Below are 22,117 nucleotides of genomic sequence, written 5' to 3'. Positions count from 1 at the left end.
ATAAATATATTCACTTACTTTTAAAACTTATTTAAAACAAATAAAAATTATCTGTAAACTATTGATGCCAAGTTGATTGTTTTTTAAGCAAATGAAGTATATCTCGTGCAATATATTATTGGAAAAAATATCAGATCATACCACAAGCAATTAATACACTTTTTCATATTAGACATGTAGTTTCAACCTGTAAAAGTTCCTTCGTCAATGTTTACAGATGGACTTACGACTTCAGTTATATTCAAAATTTTAAACTGTACTAATTTATGCTTTTACCAGCAAGCAATACTTCAAATTGCCAGGCCATGTCTGGCATAGATGAATAATGAATAATGCCATAACGTGATAATGTTGTAAAGATCAACAAACAAACAAACTGATTGTGAATTCTGTCTGCGAAAAGTGAAATTTGGGCGGTCTACTGATTTTGTTGGGTTGTGCCATGATGTTGTTTGTCACTTGAAAAGGCCAAAAATAGTTATTTTTAAACAAACTACACACAGGATTGAAAGAAATCTTTTTTTCATTATCAGTGTTATGACTGTATCCAAAACTCAAAAACAAAACAACAAAAGTAAAACCATAGCCATTCTTTACAAACTACTTATTAAATTACAATATTAAAAATTCAATATTACACTGTTCAAATAAATAAATGTTATCAATAAATATTATAAATTAATACAACCTATACAATAAATAAAAAGTGTTATAAAGTATAAATCTCACACCCTTTAAAAACATTGAAAAATTTTGTTACTAAAAACATTAAATGATGAAGTGCTTATAACTTGACTAAAAGGTAAGTCCTTTCGTACATGTAATTGTTGATTTAGAATTTGAAAAGGAAATACAATACTTTAGGGTGATTTTAAATTTAAATTTATAGTTTTAAAAAATCGTATGAATAAAAACAGAATAAAAAAAATAAAAAAGACGACATAAAAATTTACGTTAAATGACTTACGATTTAAAATGATTTACGATTTAAAAATGACTTACGATTTAGAATGTTATAGTGATTTCAAAGAAAATATACTTCAGTAGAACTTCTTAATCATAACTAAAGTAGTTTGATCTAAAATCTCGTTTATCATATCTATGGCAAACATCAACATATTGTGTATTATTGTGAATCTTAAAATTTGTTTTTTCTTTCGAGTATGTTGCCATCAAGAAAAGTAAAATAAATGAAAAAGTATTTGCATGGGGAAAGAATGATTTGTCAACCCCCCTGCAGGCATCAGCTATTATATTTATATTTTTTTCTTTACTATAATGTTCCAGTTATTTATACTTTTGTAATCTTTTATTTATGCATTTTTTACACAGCAGCAGGGCTGTTTTACACCGTGTATTCAGTGTGTTAGCTAGAAATTCATAATTGTATGGCTATTAGGCTCCAATTGGAAATATTCAAGAGAGTCTCCCAGAGGACAGCCCATGGTGACATACAGTATGTGTAGTCTCAGCAGCCTAGAACCAACTCCATGTAAATTCTTTGTAACATTTATCAAAGATTTTATCAAAGAGTCGTAGGGCTAACTCGCCTGCTATCATTTTTTATTTTTTTAACTCACCTGTTAGTTTATGAGAATTAATTAAAATAACATATATTTTTTAAAAAATCTGTTATTGTTTTATCAATGCTTAATATAAATCATTGGCTTGAGCCTTAACATGGCTTAACTTGCTCAGTGAGCTAATCTTTTAACACCTGTTATGTTGACAATTTCATGTTCACACCATTGAGTCAATGAATATAAAAACTCAATGTCATTTCTTAGCATACAAGCTTAAAAAAACAGAGGAAAATCATAAAAACAAAAAGAAAAATGTGATATCCAGTGATATTTAAATTTAGTAAAAGAAAAGGAAAAGAAAGAAAAGACAAATGCATCTCTCTGATATGAAATCCTTTTGCAAAAGTATTTAGTTCACACATGGACCAGGCTATATTTAATATATCACGTTATTAAAGGCCCGTAATCACCCTTTTCAAAAAAATTAACATATACATTTTTTTTATTAATTTCAAAGTTTAGACGGAGTTATGCCTTTCCTGAATATTTAAGGATATAAAACTTACTAGAAATGGAAATAATGGTACTTTAATATCCTAATTTATTGTGTTTTTTTTCTAGCCGCCATACTTAACGATCTTGTTGAGCTCTTATTCCCGTCTAATAAGCGGGTTGTCGCAAAATTTTCGTGTAAAATTGTAGGTAAACAAATGGCCTTAACTTTAAATGAGCACTGAGATGGAGTTTGATAATATCGCCTTTATGGTAGGCTCCGTTCACGCTGTATTTTTGGCTTGTTTTTTCTTTGTAATACATGGCATCAAAAATTGGAAAGAAATTTTATCCCAGGAGTTTCTATTGGAAAGACACAGAAGAAAATAATAATTTTCTCTTTATTCTATTCGCCATTGTTTTTGGAGACCACAGACAAAACGAAACAGAAAGAAGAAATCGCAATATTGTCACCTTGTTAAAAATTATGATAATTAATGTTTATCACGCTCTAGCTTTTTTTATTAGCATGACCGGGATTATTGCATATTATAAGCAAAAAAACCCAACGGGGGAGAATGCACATTGTGATAGGTGAAGATAGTTGAAGCATTATGGAGATAATTAAATTTAGAGCATAAAAGGGGAAATTCTAAAAATCTAGGTATTCTAATTGCGTAGATCTGATAATGTCTCCGTAAGGAAATGACTAACTGTTTGAATAAAGGAAAATAATCAAAAAGTAAGACAGCTAGCGAGGCAAAGCTACCTTAAAAAAACAACAAGAAGAAGAAGAGGTCGTTGTTGCAAAGAAATCTGATTTCAGTAAGTTAAAACGTTTAAATAATAAAGAATAACACAGAAACTTTGATTGATTTATCTAATTTATCATCTTCAGAACTTTGTTGATACATTTATAAAAGCATTACGGTGGAAACACAGCTACAGATGCTCTCCCTCATTCATTATTTTTTTGTAATGGCATGAATCCAGCAACCATGTGATCGATTTTGCTGTGCGTTTATTATCGCATGATTCGTGCAATGAAATGTAATGGCGGTTCCGTAGGCTAAGAGAAATTGGGGTGAGTAGGCTATTTCTATGAAACATTTGAACATGTTCTGGTTGTCAGTTTTCAATAAAATTTTCAGGATAATGTTTTCTCATGTATATCTTTCAATTTTTACTATAAAATAGGTACCTCAAAAACAGTTGCCTACAAGGTGATTACGTGCCTTTAAAAACATTATAAACAATCTCTCACGTCTTTCAATTTTTTATTAGTTTTTTCAATAGATAAATAGATAAAACTTGCAGCTTCTTTTTAATTGTTGAGCTATCCAGCAAGCTATACACCCTAGTTTTCAATTTAAGCAACATTAAAAAGGTACTTTATTATTGCTGCTAAAGTAAATAAAGCAGAAATCTTAAGGCATAAAAATCAATCACAGTAAAGCGTTTTTCAAGGCTGTTTCTTAGTAAAAATAATAAAATGTTTTGCTATAAACAAACAAAAAATGATATAGTTTATTTAGTAGGTTATAATGATAATTGGAGAAACACATAGGAAGATTTTATCTGATGGTGTTTCGAAAAATCGCAAAATACGCACATCAAACATACTTCCGGAATATAATATTCCAAAATAATCTCATATTTCCAAAATAACAAATTAACAAAAAGAGAATTGCATCAAAACATGAGCACTTTTTTTTGAAACAGGAATTATTTTATATGAAAGTAATAGTGAAAGTTATTTGTTCTTACAGGTCTCATATAACTTTGCACATTGACCTCATAATGCTATGCTTATGCATCATATGTTTAAATTTTGAAACTTTATGCAGTCTCTTTGGTTCCATATTTCATTGTGATATGCTCATCGCCCTTATGATACAGAAGTGCTTGGTTGTCCGAACTATAATCCGTTACATCATAATTGTGCCGCACATATACTTGTGGCCCTTCCCCCAGTGATAAAAATGCCCCTTTAATGTTATTCCAGGATAACATTTTAAGCGTATCACCATAAAGGGAAAACACAATAGCATTTAATCCACCTAGCATTGGAGTTGAGATCACACTCAACACAAGCAAAATATATTTAGGTGGCAAATTAGGATGAACAGCATCATCGATTCTGTATATAGCGACTGGTAAACTAAATATCAAATAGATAAGTGGGTATGCGAAAAGGGGCTTCACTTCTTGTCGCAAGATGTCTCTTCCTTGCATTTCTTCATAACGAAAACCCTCATCTACATCAACAGAAAAAAATGTACGCACACAAATGAACATATACACAACAACTGCTGCAACAATAAACAATAGCAATGGTATGTACCAAATACCAAAACGTAAGGCAGGAACATCTCTCCTTATCCAGCACCACATACCAGCAGGACCATAGTGAGACCCGATAAATGGTATAACGCTCCAGGCTAATGATACCAACCACACAATCAAATGAAACCACAGTTCATAATTCTTAGCTTGCACACCATTCAATACAAGTACAATGTTTGCAGTAATACAACATACCCATAATAATTCAGCCCAGTTAAAGTACTGCAGCATAAAGGCTTGCACAACACACGATGTGCCTTCGTTATCAACTGAACATAAATTCATTATAACTTTAATCACGGCGGATATACTCAAAAATAGTATCAGCCGCTGAACGAAATATTTGTATAACTTAAAAAGACATATGGTACCAATTATGAAGATGCAGCCAAGTAATGAAATACTGGAAAACACTTTTAACAGCACCAAGATGTTGTGACACTTTGAAGGAGTTTCAGGCCAAAATGAACACTTCGAGGTTAAGTTTGCCATTGTCCTTTACAATGTTGTTATTCTAAAAAATAAACCAATATCACGTTTGTTAGACAAGTGACAATAAAAAGGTATTGTAACAGGCATGGTACAGTTAACATACATAGTCAATATTAAAGTATAATAAAGTTTTTATCTCCAAGTTCAAAAATTTTTTTCCATACTGCAGAGAATATTAAATATTGGCTATTTAATAAAACTTTAAAAAGAAAAGTAGAAAATCAATACAATTTTAAGCATGACTACCCAAGTACGGCACAACTCAGCATAGATAAATTAAAATATTTATGGAAGCTATACGCTACATGCAGGGATGTCTTGTTTAATAAAAAAAATCATCTTAAAAATTAATAAAGACACATTTTTCTAATGATCAGTATATCTATAATGCATAAACTATACAAGTGCTCCTCATGTCGTCAAAAAATATAAATTGTTAAAAATATGATATTATTACTTGTCAATAATTATATAAGATATAGTTATAAAAAAATGAAATATAGTGTAAAATTATAAAACTTGTAAAAATCTTTTAATAAGGATAGCTTTAAACATGAACAATGACTTTTAATGGTGCCATCAAAAAAAACATCTATAAAGTAGTCATTTCAAAACAAGTTAATGGATTTTTGCTTATTCCATTTTTAAAAAACAGTTCAAGTGAAGTTAAAAATACAAAAGATTTAAAAAAGATATCTGTACAATTGTCATTTTCCAACAGTAAAACCTACACAGTCCACTCTCTTAATCCAAATCCCATTGGAAAAAATTCAAATTTGTTGTTTTTTCCCTGATTTTAGTTACTTTATATTGATACAGATGAAAATGAAATTATATTAAAACTCACTTTGTAATAAACAAGATATTATAATGTCAAAAAAAGTAATTACAGTGTTGAAAAGTTATATATACATTATAAAACTCTTTACACGTTACTAACTAACCTAAACGTCTTCAGTATTTTTATTATTATTGCGTATAGCAGGCTTCTGAAATGTTGAGTTATAAAACTTAAGGTCATCTGATTCATCTGGTAATTTATCGTCTTGTGCCATATGTGGTTCACTCTTTTCTTTTGGTTCAAAATCATCTGGTTCTGAATTAGAACGAATTGGTCTCACAACACTGTTGCTTCTTGCGTCATCAACTTCATATGGCCGTACATTGTATGGCTTTCCCAAGATGCGAGCAACAAGTGCTTCCTTGAATTTTTTCCAACTCAATTCTCGAATAGATTTATTGTAAAACGCATATGCTACTGCATTGCAAAACCAGCTGATGGAGCAAATACAACTGCTGTAAGAAGCAATACGAATTTCGGTTCGTGATGTGGGTGTGTGACATCATATAAACGATACACAAAAATTGGTATTGTTAATAGGATATAGATGAATGGGTAAACTAGTAATGGTTTTACTTCTCTCTGATAAATCTGAAATGTTTGTTCTAATTCAGCAGCTGAGCTATATTTAGCCAATCTTCTATTACGTATAAACATGTAAACATACATAACAGACAGGCACAGGCAAACAATCAAAAGCGGGAGATACCACACACCAAATCGAAGAATTGAAGCTTCTTTTTTAATCCAACACCATACACCCGCAGGACCATAACTATTATTTACGAAAGGTATTCCGGCCCAAAGCAATGCATTGGTCCATGCAAATGCATGATAAAACAGCTCATACTTTTTACTGTCAATACCTTTCACAATAAAAATCATATTTACAGAAATAACAATGACCCAGGACAAGGTTGCCCACAAAAAATACTGCATGAATATTGATTGAGCGTAACACCTTAACTGACTGTGTTTCATGTGAACATTACCAAGCAAGTAGCTCACGCTGAGAAATAATGCTGAAGTAACCAATGCAACTATCAAACGTTGAACAAACACATGGTATTTTTTAAACAACCAGATAATAAGTAGTATCCAACTGCAACCAAGAATGGAGATTGATGGAAATATATGCTGCACCACAAATAAAATATTACATTTAAAAGGATTGTTTGGCCATAACTTGCAAGTGCTAATAGTAGAATTGTTAGCCATTGTTCACCTAGAAATAAAAATTAAAATAGTAATATTTTTCCTAAGGGTGAATTTAATAATAATTAAAAACTAGGATAGTTTCGGTTAAACTTTCAAGTTTTCTAAAAATTTTAACCAGTTTGATATTACAAAATACTAAGGAATAAATACACAAGTTTGATGTGAATAAACATTGTAATGGAGAAACAAGTAAAAACAAACCTCCAAAAATATAGTAAAAAATGACAGAAGGTAAAACAGCATAGATTGTTTTTAACTTCCTACTATTATTTTAAATAAACTTCTGCAAGTTTTGTTATGGCATACTCCTTTAACAAACTTATAAAAATATAACTCACGGAAAGTGAAAGTAGAGTGGAAACTTGATCCAACTGCATATTCATTTATACAAAACCTTGCCATACTCTATAAAATAAACATCTTTTGAAAACATTAGTCCTATGGCAACAAGACACTGGTATATTTGACTGTCTTTCTTAGTTAGGTCTGCTTTTGAAATACAAATAATAAAAACAAAAACGCTGTTGAGATTGTAATTTTGGAATTCACAGGGAATTTATGTTATAAAATAAAATATTAAAGTTCTAGAAATGTTTGTTCGTTTATTTTGATTTATCACGATTCTACAAAAGTGAAATATGATGGGAAATACAAAACATTGGCACATAGGTTGTCATTTGACACCAAGATACCAAATATATGTCAAGGTAACAGAAATTTAAATTAGGTGACTTTCTTAGAAACAGCAACCTCTCTGTTTTCTAAATTATGTTGTTGTAATTTAATGGAGCATCAGTTTAGTTGGTAACATGTTTATTAACATCTGGTATCATTTTATAAGTAAACAAAATTCATTGAATTAAAAAGATTAGTTTTTAGAAGTTTATAAAAAATCTGTTGTTGCCATGGTTGTCAATATTAATTTAATCAGTCACATGAGATATATATTTTTTATTTACAGTTATTTATAGTACATAGTTATTAATTTGTTCAAATTTACTCCTTTAAACAACACTGAAATTTTGTTTTGAAAATTCATTAGGAGTGAATCACAAACTGTATGATGTCCAACAAACGTCACATTGACGTTTTCGAAATAAATATTGTGATGTTCAAATTTTAAAACAACATTACAGACACCAATTCTATGAAATATTTTGTATGGAATGTGATTATTTACTAGAATGTGATTATTATTTAGCTTTTTAATGTAAACAGAAGTTTGTAATCCTTTTTTTTTCTAAAAAATAATTGATTATCCAAATAAACTTTGTGGATGCAAAATTATTATTTTCTAATCTTCATTGAAATGTTTTTTTTTACTTGTTTTATCCCTAAACTGTTAGGTGTAAAACAAGTAAAAAAAATGTTTTCTCACAGTTTGTACTTCATTCAAAGTTTTGTAAGACTGATTATTATATGGTTTCTTTAGAAGTTTAATTTAAAGACATATGTATGAAGCAAGATCAAAGTAGCAAAGCTAAGAATAATGTGCCACAGCTTCTTTCGGCAGAAAATAGATAAAATATTTGAAATCCTCACCAAAAATTTGTCTAAAATTTCAAAATCATACTGCAAATAAATAACCTCCTACAACAGTTTAATTACTGATGTTATTGTTTAAAAGAGAAATAAAACAAAGAAACTAAAAGCAGCAAAAAATGTAAAATTCGGGAAGAGTTTATTAACCCTATTTAGAATAGAGCACGTAAAACGGCTGTTTAGAATTCAAATTTTATTAGCCCCTGAGATTTTAAATTGCTGTGTCCATTATCTCATTATTACTGATGTCACGTACAACTGTTTGTGAGTATAATAGAAAACTTATTAAACATTTTGACTTGACCTGAAAATGATGTCAGAAGCTATTCAAAATAGCCCGAAACTAATAGTATAGTTCTCTGAATTGGAAAATGTTATAAATTCTGATTGAATATTGACTTGAGTAAAAAAAAGTACACACATTATTTATATTGTGAATGAATCATTTTGTCCAAGTTTCTCTGATAACATCAAGTAAAACATGGTGATGTCAGCAATAAAATAATTATCTATATTATAATACCCGTATACGTCTGCCGTCTGTCTGTCTGTCACGCAAAATGGTAGCTTAGATGCGCAAGTAGCGAGACACATGTAATATGCGGTATAACAAGGACGGGCGAACCCGTGGATCTTTCCACGGGCTAACGACTAGTGTAAATTAATTCCTCATGTTGAAGAAGTGGTGACACTTATCTCATATTACCCTGTCGAAATTTTTTAAAGTGGATTTGTTATCTAACTTTATGCTCCCAAAAAAGTTCGACTGATTCCATAACATACATAATATTTGATTGATGGAGATGCTGTGTTGTTTCATAACTGATAATATTATTTCCTAAAAAGATATCAGAGTTTAAGAAATAACCATAAAGGTCGACTTTTTTCTCATTTTTAGATTTCTATTTTGCTAGATACTCGATTCATAAATACCTTAAGTGGACAAAATTTTGGCAAGAATTAAATTTGACAAATTTTGGCAAAATTCGCCAAATTAAATACCCGCCAAAATTTTGATAACTGACTATTCACCAAATTCAATACGTTTTTTTAAAAAAAAAACAACGACTTTCCCCAAACAAAACGAACTTTTTTTTATATTTACAACAGGTTTTATAATACAATATAAGGAGGATTGTTACAGGTAAATTTTTTGTTTATATATACGTTTATTCTCAATTTTTATAAAACATTTCAAACATAAAAATTCATTTATTTGTGTCATTCGCCAAAATAAACATTTCTTGTATTCACCCAAATTAAATCCTGGCAAAATTTTATAAAATTTATCATTCGTCAAAGTAAATACCCACCAAATATCCCATTTTGGTCATTCGCCAAATTAAATACTCGCCAAAATTTATCCACTTAAGGTATAATTTTAGAACACCCAGGTATGGATTTATTGTTTACTACGTTTCTCACCCTAACTTCATCTTTCTTCAGCATCCCAAATTTTTTGATAGTTTCATGCAGTATTGCAACAGAGTGATACCTAAAGTGATAACTAAAAATAAAAATCAATGTCTTGTGGTTATGTATAAAACAAAAAGTGTGATGAAATACAAAATTACTTACACTTTCCACCTAAAAAATTCTTGGAATATATTTTTTACATATATATCGAGAAAAAGTATTGCTTATTCTCAATACTGTTACTGTCATATTGGAACAGCTATTATTTTATCTAAACCTGTTGATTTAGAAATAACCTAAACTTTACAACTTTAAAACTCTGACAACCTCTGGGATTTTCCAACTTCTAGCCTCTTCCTTATTCACAAGTTTTTTTAGGAAGAAAAATAGGGTATCATTTGGTAAATTTGTTTTCTTAATTATATTTGTGTTTTCTACAGTACGTAGAAAACACTATGTACGCGTACATAATATTTTTAATTTTTGTAGCATTTTGATCACTTTTAACAACATAAGTCAAAAAGTAACCTTGAAATTTAAAAAAATACACACTTCTTTTTTTAAAAAAAACAACTGAAAAAACTGAATTTAGGAGTCTTTATAAAGGGAATAAAGTTTATGCAGGGTGTTTAACTTATCACACAATAGCAAACATTCTAACCTGCAATATGTGTTTAACTCTTATCGGTTATTTAATTTACTCCCACTAATTTTTTAAATTTTCAAGGTTAAAAAATATTGAAAGATGACAACTATTTCACTGTTTTGTATATATTTTCTTAAAGATGTCAACAAACATTATGACCAACACCTTAACACAACACCTTGTTTCATATTATATAAAATACCACAACGTATTACATATCAAAATTCTTCTCCAACACCGAAATATATATATATATATAAAATAAGTGTAATATTTCACAATAATAATAAATGCATTTAACTGTTTTGTATTAATTTATTTTTTAAAGATTAGAAAAACCTTTTAGCATAAAATAGTTATATACTGTATTAAAAATACTGTAAAACCATTTTTTTCATTTTATGTCCATGGTCTGGCATGTGTCATGAACTCATTCAAAGAATAGATTCTTCAATGTTTATAGGTATTACTATCAATAAAAGCGCTGTGAAACAAAGGGCATTTTATGTTCTCAATTACGATACAGAAGCCATGTATAGCATTGCTAAACTACAAAATAAAAAGTAAAAATTGTTTAAAATAAAAAAAGAGAAACCTTAGGGAGAAAAATATAAAAAATATAAACCATTTTTAAAAACAAAATTTTACTATGACACAATTTTAAAAAAAAATGTATGTGAAAATAAATATTATAAAATATGTAAAAAATATAAAATGTGTAAAAAAAGGTAAAAACGATAATTTAAATAAAAACAAAAATATTTTCTGTTATGCTGTTTTATTCACATTGGGCTTTCAGGAAGCTATATCTTAGGTCATTTAAAACTTAATTTCTATAGGCAGGTTTCCATACAACAATATTCTTCGCTCAGGCCAAAATAGCTTGAGAGTTTTTTCCACAAGCATGTGAAAACATGCTCTCAAGCTTCTCTTAAAAAGTTAAACCCATCCAATTTTGTCAGTGCATATTTTTTTGACCTCTTTTTCGCCAATGAAATTCAAGAAAATTTAAACAATGTGCAATCTGAAACTAACTTTTTTGACCCTTTTTGTAATATTTCACAAAATATCAACAATTTCAGAAAAAACGGTGGGTGTTAAGCAGAGAAAAAAAAAGTGGTGGAGGTTAAGTACAGCAGAGAAACCTGTTCCATTGAGTTACCCTTGAGTTTATGAACAAAGGTTATAAATTTATAAATTCTTTTTACATCTTCCTGACAAACACAAAAAACGACTATATATTTTAGCAAACGTTGGTAGAATATGTAGAATATGTTCAATTCATAAACTAACAATAGATGACTGCGCAACTTAGCTTTGCCAAGTTTTCTCGTCCACACCATTTTAGTTGTTTATATAATATATAATATATAATAATAATACACTAACATAAAAATAAACCTGTTATCATTTTTTAATTTTGTAGCAAATAGTATCTTTTGTTAAGGGCAACCAATTTATTCTGGACAACTTTCTCATGGTTTCTATTAAGTTCAAACTTAAGAGAACAACTTTCCTGATTTTTCTGCAAATTGATGCATAAAAGAAGTGAAAATATAAAAATTATGCTGTTTTAGTGATATGTAAGAAAGTTAAAAAAAAAACTATCTCAATAATTTATAATTTTTACAACTTTCCTATCCTTTTAAAATAATCTCCTTCATCTGAACTGCTATATGTTTTAGGATTCATAACTCACTAATACAAGTGTGTTTAAAGATGAGCTTACTAAGTTCGGTCAAGTTGTACGTATCTATTATTGTTTCAACCCAAACCACAAAACCTAAAAATTACTGGTTATATTTTTTATTGTAAGTTGTGGACATTCAACTTTTTAAAGCATGAAATATAGAATAGAAATTTGTTAACACTGAAAATGATAATTCATATGATTTTATTTCAATGGCAGAAGCTTTATTTGCATTTAGTTTTAAGAAAAGTATCTATGTTGTGTTTATGACGATGACTTTTAACGGAAATCTAAAAAAAACTTGAATTTTTCATTACAACTTCCTGTTATTCACTGTTATACAAAAAGAAAATGTTGTGTAAGAAAAATAAAAAAATGTAATTTGAATGCTAATTATTTAAAAAAAGAAAGAAAAAAATGCATCCACAAAAACAATAAAGAAACAAACATTAGTTTTACTTTAAATTGTAAAATAATACATTGTTACAAAGTTGTTTCAAGTGAATGTATCGGTGTACATGGTATGTTTTATGGGCTATATGTTTCAAGAGTAGGAGATGTGATGACATTTGATGAAACATATCCAGAGGACAATTCAAGGGTATTTCCACTTTTCTCAGCAACGGATGGATCATAAACTGAATAATTTTCATGGATAATTTGTGTTGGCTCTTTTATAAACAAACGGATGACAGCCTGCTTAATTCTTGTCCAAGTTAGCTCCTTTACAGTTGCATTAAATACTGCAAAGAACAGAGCATTTGCTACACCAATGGAAGGAACAAGAATGGCAATCAAAACTGCTAAAGAAAACCTAGTAGGTTGATCACGGTTAGATGCATCTTCAATTCTATATATAAGGGCAGGTGTGTAAAAAACAATGTAGATTAATGGATAACCAAGTAAAGGTTTTAGCTCATGTCGGTAGCTGCGACTTCGTCGCAGATCTTCATCAGTATTTCCACCACTACGTTGTCTGGTTGCTTGAATTACATTGTAAATAATGTAAATGTAGATAATCAGCATTGCAAAAACGATCAAGAACAGTGGAATATACCAAACACCAAATCGGAAATAAGTTGAATCACGCTTGATCCAACACCAAATACCAGCAGGTCCATAGTTATCACCGAAAAACGGTATTATGGTCCAAAATAAAGCTGTCAACCAAACAAACCCATGAAACCAGTAGAGGTATTTCTCCTTGTTTTTTCCTAACACAACTAATAAAAGATTTAGAGCTATCACAAGTACCCAAAGCAAAGTTGACCAGTCGGAGTATTGCATTATCACTCCTTGGAAACGACATGCTGGACCAGATTCTGTATATACATTACCTACCAAGTATGAAATGCTGTGGAGAGTCGCTGATACAACTAAAGCAAGTATTAGCTTTTGCACAAACGCTTTGTATTTCTTTAATACGATAATTACAAAAAGCACAAAGAGACATCCAATCAAAGACAAGCCTGCAAATATTTTTTGTATAACCAAAACAGTTGTGCATCTTTCTGGATTATTTGGCCACAGGATACATTCTGCTGTTGAATTAGAACTCATAGTGACAAGAAACCTACAAATAAAAATATACATAAAAAATTATTATGTAATTATATGATATAAAATAATGTATATAACAGCCCTGGTTATACAGACCACATCATGCGTAAGATGCGCGATCCATAATGCCATATTGATCTTATCAATAATAAAATTTTTTGCAAAAGCGTTGTTGTGGTTATCTTGAGATAACAAGAGGAACAGGGTCAACAAATGGTATAAATTTGAACCTTTAATCATTCTGCATATAAATGATGTAATATTTAAGCAATAGCAAATTTGACATTTTCTGTCATCAGTAATTTTAAACCTCTAAAGAGATGTGCATTTAAACTTATCAATGCATAGATATTGTAAATAGATTAACATAAATTTTTTAAAATTTTTGCTGACGACTTTAATAAAGTGGGATCTGCCACTTTGCTTGCGATAAAATTTTCCGTGTAAGCTGGTATATGTTTACTCTAAAAAATTAATTGCAAATCAACATGCAAAAGTCTTAAAAAGCAGACACTTGGTTCAGAAGATAATTTCACACTTTTGCAGCTCTAAATGAGAAGGCTTTTTTTGTCAAATTCCGTGTTGACCAAGGGAAGTGTGAACCTGTTTTTTAAAGCTCCTCTTGTTTGATGATTATGACAGTTTTTTGTCAAAAGGAATTTTGAGCGCATGTAATCAGGAGCAATGGATTCATGGCTTTAAAAACTAATATGGCATCGTTTTTGATGAGTAAATTATTCATTGAATATTCCCTCTCTTTTCCAAGAAAGGTACAGACACATTTTAATCGTTTTTCTAGTTTTCCCAATCTACCTTGGGTGGCACAACCCATGCCGAGGAGCAGTAGTTATAATATGGCATGACAAGCGCATTAATTAAAAGGTTTTTTGTGTGTTAAACAGGATGCAATGGTTCTAATTTAAGAATATTCAATTAGTATTTTTCTATTTATGTCATTAATGTGCTCTTCCAATTGCATTTTTTGATCAAATGTTACCGCAAAATATTTAACTTTTTCGCTTCTCTTCAAAGGAATACCCACATAGTTGATAGTTTTGTTCTCAACTTTTTTTAACTGGCTGTGGTTGCCGAAAAAGATTGTTTCAGTTTTGTCCGTATTAATAGTCATTTTATTATTATTCAGCCAGAGGTCAACCTGGGAGACAAGGGTATCCAAGTTTTTATGGGACGAAATAATTATTGTATCATCTGCATAGAGATGGTGGTAGTTTGAATTGATGACAGATTTTAAGTTATCAATATACAAAAGAAAGAGCAGGGGTCCCAACACAGATCCCTGCAGCACCCCAAAAGTGACTTCATGAAGCAGATCTGACCCTGTGTCGTTTACAAGAGTCAGCTGCATTCGGCCCGTTAAGTAGGACTCGAACCAGTCAAAGGCAGCATCTCTGATGCCAAAACACCATAGTTTTTTTTAACAAAATTTTATGATCAACAGGTCAATGAGCACAGCACAAACAAAGTTTTGTTGGTTGAGCTCAGTAAGAATAAAATCAGGGACATTGACTACTGCAGTTTCTGTGGAAAAGAGTTTTTGAAATCCGGACTGCCTGTCATTCTGGAAGTTGTGCTCAGAAATAAAATGAGACATTTGCTCATGCACAACTTTTCAAAGATTTTCATAGGAATTGCAAATTGGAGATAGGCTGATAATTAGTAGGATCTGTTTAATTGCCACTTTTAAAAATAGGCGAGATCCTTTTAGTCTCCCAACATTTAGGTACATAACCAGTAAATAAAGATTTGTTGAAAAGACTTGATAAATAAATACTTAAAACTGACGAACCTGCTTTTAGCAGTCGTAAACCAATTCTGTCCAAGCCTGTAGCATTATTAAGTTTTAGTGAGTTAATAATTTTTTCAACACTTTTGGTCTCGAGGCCACTGAAAACCGTGTCCACAAACAGGTGGATTAACATTAGTAGTGTCAGAAGAAAATTTAGAGGCTAGTTTGGCACCAACACTGACAAAAAATGAATTGAATGTGTTGGAAATTTCTTTTGGGTGAGAAGTTTCTGTACCATCATTTTGGACTACTCGTTTTAATGAGGTAGTATTGCCTGACTCATAAGGAACCAGTTTTTTTTAGGGTTTTCCAAAGTTATTGTGGCCGTTTTTAAAAGTCCTGCAAAACGTCATTATAGTATTTGTTTTTGAGTCGATTTTTGAAACCTATTACCTGGTTCTTTTTTGTTTGAAAGCTTCCCAATCTATGATGGATTTTGTTTTTGATGCTTTCTGTTCTAAGAAGTCTTTTTCTTTGATGGCTATTATTAAATCATCAGTGACCCATGCCTCAACACGGCCAGAAAATCTATGTGTTTTGAAGGGGTATGTTTGTCAGCCACTGTTTTAACATTTTTATTCAGTTTCTCACATGCTTCATCAAGGTCAAATCCCTGACGTCAATTATTTGAAACAATGGAAATAGAAACACATCTTAAAACTTTTAAATTGACAGTTTCAACTGCCACATTTTTTAATTTAGCAGCTTTAATTTTTAGGGGCTACATTATGTTAATTTGTTTTTTCAACAAAGCACATACCGTATTTTCCCGTATATAACCCACACATCGTATAACCCGCAGCTCAGCTTTTTTAAGGAGTTACAAACCTGATGTTATCAGATAGCCCCAGGCTTTTTCAGGAATATTTGAGTAGGTGTGCGATGATTCACACGTGTAAGTCAAGTAACGCGTGCGATGTAAAATGCATGTGCAAAGAATGTTACACATGCGATATGGGCTCCAAGGTTAATTTTTGATGCGCATTCATTTTGCGGTAGAAAAGTGAGGGACGTTTTAAATCGTGAACCCCAAACACGATGATCGATTTTTATATTTATTGTTTTTTTTTCAGTTCATCACAAGCAAATAGGCAAAAATATGCTTTGTATCAAATTAAAAAAAATCTTTATCCACGTGGCTTATATAAAACTTTTAACCAAAATTTATGCAGAAAAAAGAATTATATGGCACGTGGGTTTCGTTTTTAAAGGCATTAAGAAAAAATACATTAAATTTGGACCTGCTATGGTTTCCAATTGTTTTGTCAAATGAAGAAATCATCTACAATTAAATCCATGATAAAATGTCTATTCCGCCTGTACGTGCAGTTTTGCAGACTTGCTTCATCCGTGCTATGTCGGCGTTCACCTCCGCATTAGTTAAGAACCGCATGGATGAATTTCTTGTGTAAGACCTAGTTACCAACGACAAAGGGGCCAGGCAAAAGAGATTTATGTGAGTCAGTGAATTAGCTAGGATGGTCAGGTTGGCTATGAATAGGCTTGCTCATGGATTAAAAGGACCAGGACTAATCGATAATTCTGAGATCTAAAAGTGTCCGACCAAGACGGAAATCTATTGGACATTTTGTCTGACAAGTCTTCAAAAACTATTTTGAGGGCTGCCATCGCACGCTACAAAATGGATTTTATAGGTAATCAACCTATAAAATCGATTTTTGAAAACTCAATATTTATTTTTCAGGCGTGCGATTAATCACACACCTGAAACGATTTAGGCGTGTGTCAAGGTGTGCGATCGCACGCCTCTCCTGAAAAAGCCTGTAGCCCGCACCTTTGTATAACCCCCATCTACTTTTTTGTTAGTTTTTTAGTTCTGTGTTATTTTTTTTCAAGCTGGAGACAATTGGGGTACGTTTAAACTCGTGAACCCCAAACACAAGTGTCTGAACCAGCTCTTAGTCTTAACTTCCTTGTCTCTGATTGCAAAAATAATAATAAACAAAATAATAATTATCACAGTTTGTCTGTAACAGCGAAGTACGGAACATTGTTTTCTAATGTTTGTATAATTTTGTTATCCGTTTATATCTCAGCAATCACAGTGTGCATGACAAAATAAATTGCAGCAATGGGGAGGAGATAGTTGCATGTGTCTTGTATTTTTAATTTAATTTTTTTATATTTTCAATTGTCACCTCTTACTTGAAGGTAGCGAAGATAAAAAAAGAATGAAGTCCTGAGCACTAGGTTCTGAAATACATGTCAATAACACCCAAAAATGATATCTGCCATAGTGCTCTATTACCAGAAGTAAATTATTTCAATGTGCTCAATGTGATTGCAAAGATATAAATAGATTAGAATTACATTCAACACAAAAGAAAAAATGATCTCTAAAGTTGACTTATAATCATATAACCCGCAGCACATTATAACCTGCAAAATCAACATATAACCCACGGGTTATATACCGGAAAATACAGTACATAAAGGAACATTCCTTTCATTCCTTATAATTTAATATCCGTTTCTTAATTTATTTTCCAATTATAAAAGAACAGGAGATAAACTCACAAATCATTCATTTTATTTTTCTTAAATTCCTATTGAAAGTATACTGGATATGCACAGTTTTCAGAAACCAATTCAAATACAAATTCCCGAAGTCTGAGATCTAAATGGCTTCTGAATTTTATTAGCCAATCATTTTTAGAGTATATATAAACAGAAAAAGCACAATAGCATTTCTGTATTCTTGAAAGCAAGTGGAAAAACAAAAAAAAATATGTATATATATATAACGTAAAACATAAAACATTCGCTGTTGAAACACTGTTGTAATCATGGCACAAATAATTTTTAAATTTTTAAGAAAGTATCTCTGAAAATTTTATTGATGTTTGCACAGTTTAAAAGGTTCTATAATTTTGACATTTATTTAAGCAAATTTTCTTTAATAAAAGCAGGCAAGAGCTATTATGAATGCTTTGATTTGCTTAATGATCGCAAAAACAAAGCCAATTATTTAAGGCATCTAAAATTAATGTGTATCTTATATAATAATACGGAGTGTATGTGACGGTCATAGTGGATATCGTCATTTTCCTTTGATGTCACCAAAATTTTCTTTGACATCTCTGAAAAAAGTATGTCTATAATGTTAAAATTTATGATGTTACGGCGCAACGTCAATAACACTACTTTAACGTCAATATCCTATATCAAATAACGAAGCCATTACAGTGCACTTAAAACTTTGAGGCCAAAAAACTTGGAAACGAGGTGGTAATGTCATTGATTTTTCACCGCGTAAGCAAATAGGGACCATCTAGGACCAATTTGGGTAATTTTCCCAAACCTGGGTCCCCAAACTGTTGGACGGGTTGATGCCGTCATCAAAAATCATTTAAACCACCATATCTCCGTAACCGTTTGTCAAAAGTAAATGATCCTATACATTTTCTCGATCAGCGTTTAAGACCTTTACGTTGAAGGCAACAGGTATACAAATTCCTAAAAAATAATTTTGTGTTTTTTCGTGGGTCTTTGCTGACGTAAGCATAATTTTTAAACCCTTATATATCATTAACCGTTCATCAAAATCACATGATCACATACAGTACAGTCTGAATGTAATCTACCGCGGACGCGAAACTTGCATGAATAGTTACACAGAACAATAACATTGGGATACCTTTTGTTTTTTTGAAGAAAATAATTGCCTCGCTAATAAACAATGACCCCACGCGATCGATTGTTTAATCACAATAGGTTGCAAGATCAATTTTAGCAATCTATTTTGCGTGAATCCTTTTGAAAATTTTAATTGCAGTAATTAAGCGTTTTTTTTAGATCGCATTTTAAAAGTTTAAAAACAAAAAGCGGTGATGGAAATGTTTTTTTAGATCGCATTTTAAAAGTTTATAAACGAACAGCGGCAATAGAAATGTTTTTTAGATCGCTTTTTAAAAGTTTAAATTCGAAAAGCGGTGATAAAAAAGTTTTTTAGATTGCATTTTAAAAGTTCAAAAACGAATAGGGGCGATAGAAATGTATTTTTAGATCACATTTTGAAAGTTTAAAAAAAGCCGCATTTAATAGTTATGAACAATGCTTCTCGTATGTTTCTTTAATTTATTAAATGCGTTGGAATCTTTTTAAGTAATTAAATCAACAATACATTCCCGCGCAATGTATAAAAAAACTTCGCGAAAGATTTTTATTATTTAATTACTTCACGCTAATACTTAAGGGAATAGCTTATCAATACATTTACACAATGCATCTCGCTATATTATATATATATATATATAATATATATATAGCTAGCTATAGTAGCTATTGGCCTTAAGCTCCAATGCCAAAGTGTGACCAATACTGGACATGACCATTAGTTATAGTTTTAAATTAAAAATTAGGTTACCTGGACACCAACTGCGCTAGCTATAAATATCTGCTTTTCTTAGCTATTGTCCTAAGTCACTCTGTTAGCTACACGATACCAATTTGCAAACACTCCACTTCTTACGAATTTTAAAATAGTTTAAAATTAAATTTCCTATTATTTTATATCTAAGCATGTTTAAAAAATTAAACTTCCTCCTTAAAAAGGGATATACCCAACTTCAGATCTCGTATGAGTTCGTGTAAACAAGCACTCTAATTTTATTTTGTAGGCACAACTGTATGTAGTCTTTTCTATCAATCTTCAAATATCCGGACCTTTTATGCTTTCACGGACAACGAGCACATCAACCTCATCTCCAGGACTATTTTTCATTTTTTTTCTTTGAAGTTGAACTTAATGCCCGTCTATTATTTCCAGGAGGGGCTATGGCTTAGATGGAGAATTCTAGAGTTTTAATGAGCCACGTATGCCATTGGTCTGCGCTTAACCAGACAACTCCCCGTAGCATCCAACGACACACACAGTGTGCCATCTCCCCAATTTCCTTCACATGACTTGGGTTAACCCAGGACTAAACCCAGTACGTCAAGTTAGCAGTCATTCTCTACTTCATTGCACTTGATTGAGCGTAAAATACAGCAGTCGTATAGTAACCTACGTCGTCTAAAAGGTGATGGGGTCGAGCCTGCGGGCACTCTTTAGAATTAAAACCCACTTTCGAGTTTATCTCAAAACACTGGTGTCGAGAATGCCCAGTCACAGGTCCCCTTAGTTAAGCGCTAGTTCACCTTCGTTATCCTCAGGAGTTTTTGCCTTTTTGATGTACGAGAAAAATAACAAGGACAACCTCTTTTCCAGGGCTTGTTAGGTTTTTTATGGAGGGATAATGAGCGATTGAATATTTTAAAGATATGGTAACCATTTTTAACACACTAAGTATATTTAAAGTATCTCTAACTCACACAAGGTACTTTTTCTTTTGAAAATATATCTTTGGAAAGGTGAATAAATTCTCTATATTATTTTTACTAAAAAGTCTTTATTAAAACTAGGAGGATGGAAAAACTAAAACTACACTCTCAACTTTACTGTCATATCTGGCTGACGACTTATTTTTAGCGCTAAAAAATAGTCACGTAGCTAAGCTACAAGTATTAGCGCCACAACACAGTGTTTATTGTTGTTTGCTTTCGTTATGTTTCAGGGTATTGCAATAAAAATTACTTTTGGAAAACATTGGTATGCTAAGAGTGTGGAAGTTTGAAAAGATTGATTATTTTGTGAATTTAATTTGTTAGAAACCCTGGGGGACAAGCCAAGGGGCATTTCCGATTAAAATTTGTCCCGCGCGTGTGAAACCCGAAGTTATTTGTGAAGTTCTTGCGTACTGTTTTTATATTCGTCATAAGTGGCATCTGGTTGTTTTCATTTTTCCTATTTTCTTTTTGTTAATTTCAAGAATATATAACGACTCAATTAATTCCAGGGTGGCTCTGCAAGTGTTATATTGCGTAATAACGTCCATCATTTTTACTTACTGAATCTTGTAATTCTAAGTATTCAAGATCTCCTGCCCTAATGCCCATGCTTCACTACTGCAGTTGCGTCTCCAGAGGTTAGTTTGGGCACAACATGAACGCGAAATGCGAGAGTTTGAAATCAACTGGGGGTCTGAGGGGGTGTTGCAAGTCCCCCTTTCCGCAATAATTTTAAGTTCAGTTTATTTTTGTTTTTAGGGCGTAATATTCAAAGGTTTTAATAAAAGTGAGCAAATAGTGTAGGGTTAACCAAAAAAAAGACAAGTTTCGCTCACACTCTTGATGCTTGTAACGACGTGTTCAAACTACAATATATAAGAAAAATGTATCTAGTGAATATTCAAAAAAATGACTAAGGAAATATAACAAATATAATAAACTATATAATGCTTACCAGCTTGCCAAGTGTGAGAGCTTTGAAAAATAAACTTGATTAGAATTTAAATAGACTTGCTGAAAAAAAATTGAATTTGTGAAAGATTATTTAAACTTTTCTTGACATTGAAAAAGATGTGATCACCTCAGTGACTTCAAGTGAACAAGTGAACTGAAAAATCTGCTTTTAAATAAATAAATATAAATTCCCTATAGGGTATACTTTACAATTAAATTTTATAACATTGCACAAATTGAC

General features: G+C 31.2%; 1 protein-coding gene across 3 annotated transcripts; it reads right to left on the bottom strand.

The window, feature by feature from the left end:
- Window positions 1–575: 575 nt before the first annotated feature.
- Window positions 576–21,613, bottom strand: LOC130612049 (cyclic AMP receptor-like protein A). 3 transcript variants are annotated; one of them, XM_057433338.1, is made up of 4 exons: window positions 19,961–20,911; window positions 9,880–9,961; window positions 7,251–7,317; window positions 576–6,919 (listed from the first exon to the last, which is right to left on the bottom strand). In XM_057433338.1, the coding sequence occupies exon 4, from the start codon at window positions 6,910–6,912 to the stop codon at window positions 6,109–6,111; it is 804 nt and encodes a 267-aa protein (XP_057289321.1). In that variant the 5' UTR covers window positions 6,913–6,919; window positions 7,251–7,317; window positions 9,880–9,961; window positions 19,961–20,911; the 3' UTR covers window positions 576–6,108. The 3 variants fall into 3 exon arrangements, with proteins under 3 accessions (XP_057289321.1, XP_057289320.1, XP_057289319.1); XM_057433337.1 differs by lacking the exons at window positions 9,880–9,961; window positions 19,961–20,911 and having other exon boundaries at window positions 7,251–9,871; XM_057433336.1 differs by lacking the exons at window positions 576–6,919; window positions 7,251–7,317 and having other exon boundaries at window positions 9,879–13,779; window positions 19,961–21,613.
- Between the last annotated feature and the right edge of the window lie 504 nt (window positions 21,614–22,117).

Source organism: Hydractinia symbiolongicarpus, chromosome 10 (assembly GCF_029227915.1).
Source record: "Hydractinia symbiolongicarpus strain clone_291-10 chromosome 10, HSymV2.1, whole genome shotgun sequence".
NCBI classification, from domain to species: domain Eukaryota; kingdom Metazoa; phylum Cnidaria; class Hydrozoa; order Anthoathecata; family Hydractiniidae; genus Hydractinia; species Hydractinia symbiolongicarpus.
Note: the sequence above shows the minus strand (reverse complement) of the source record. Positions and strands in the feature narration are given on the sequence as shown.

Bases quoted from the DNA above. Each gene is read 5' to 3' on its own strand.
- LOC130612049 (XM_057433336.1), bottom strand. From the start codon at position 13,766: ATGAGTTCTAATTCAACAGCAGAATGTATCCTGTGGCCAAATAATCCA.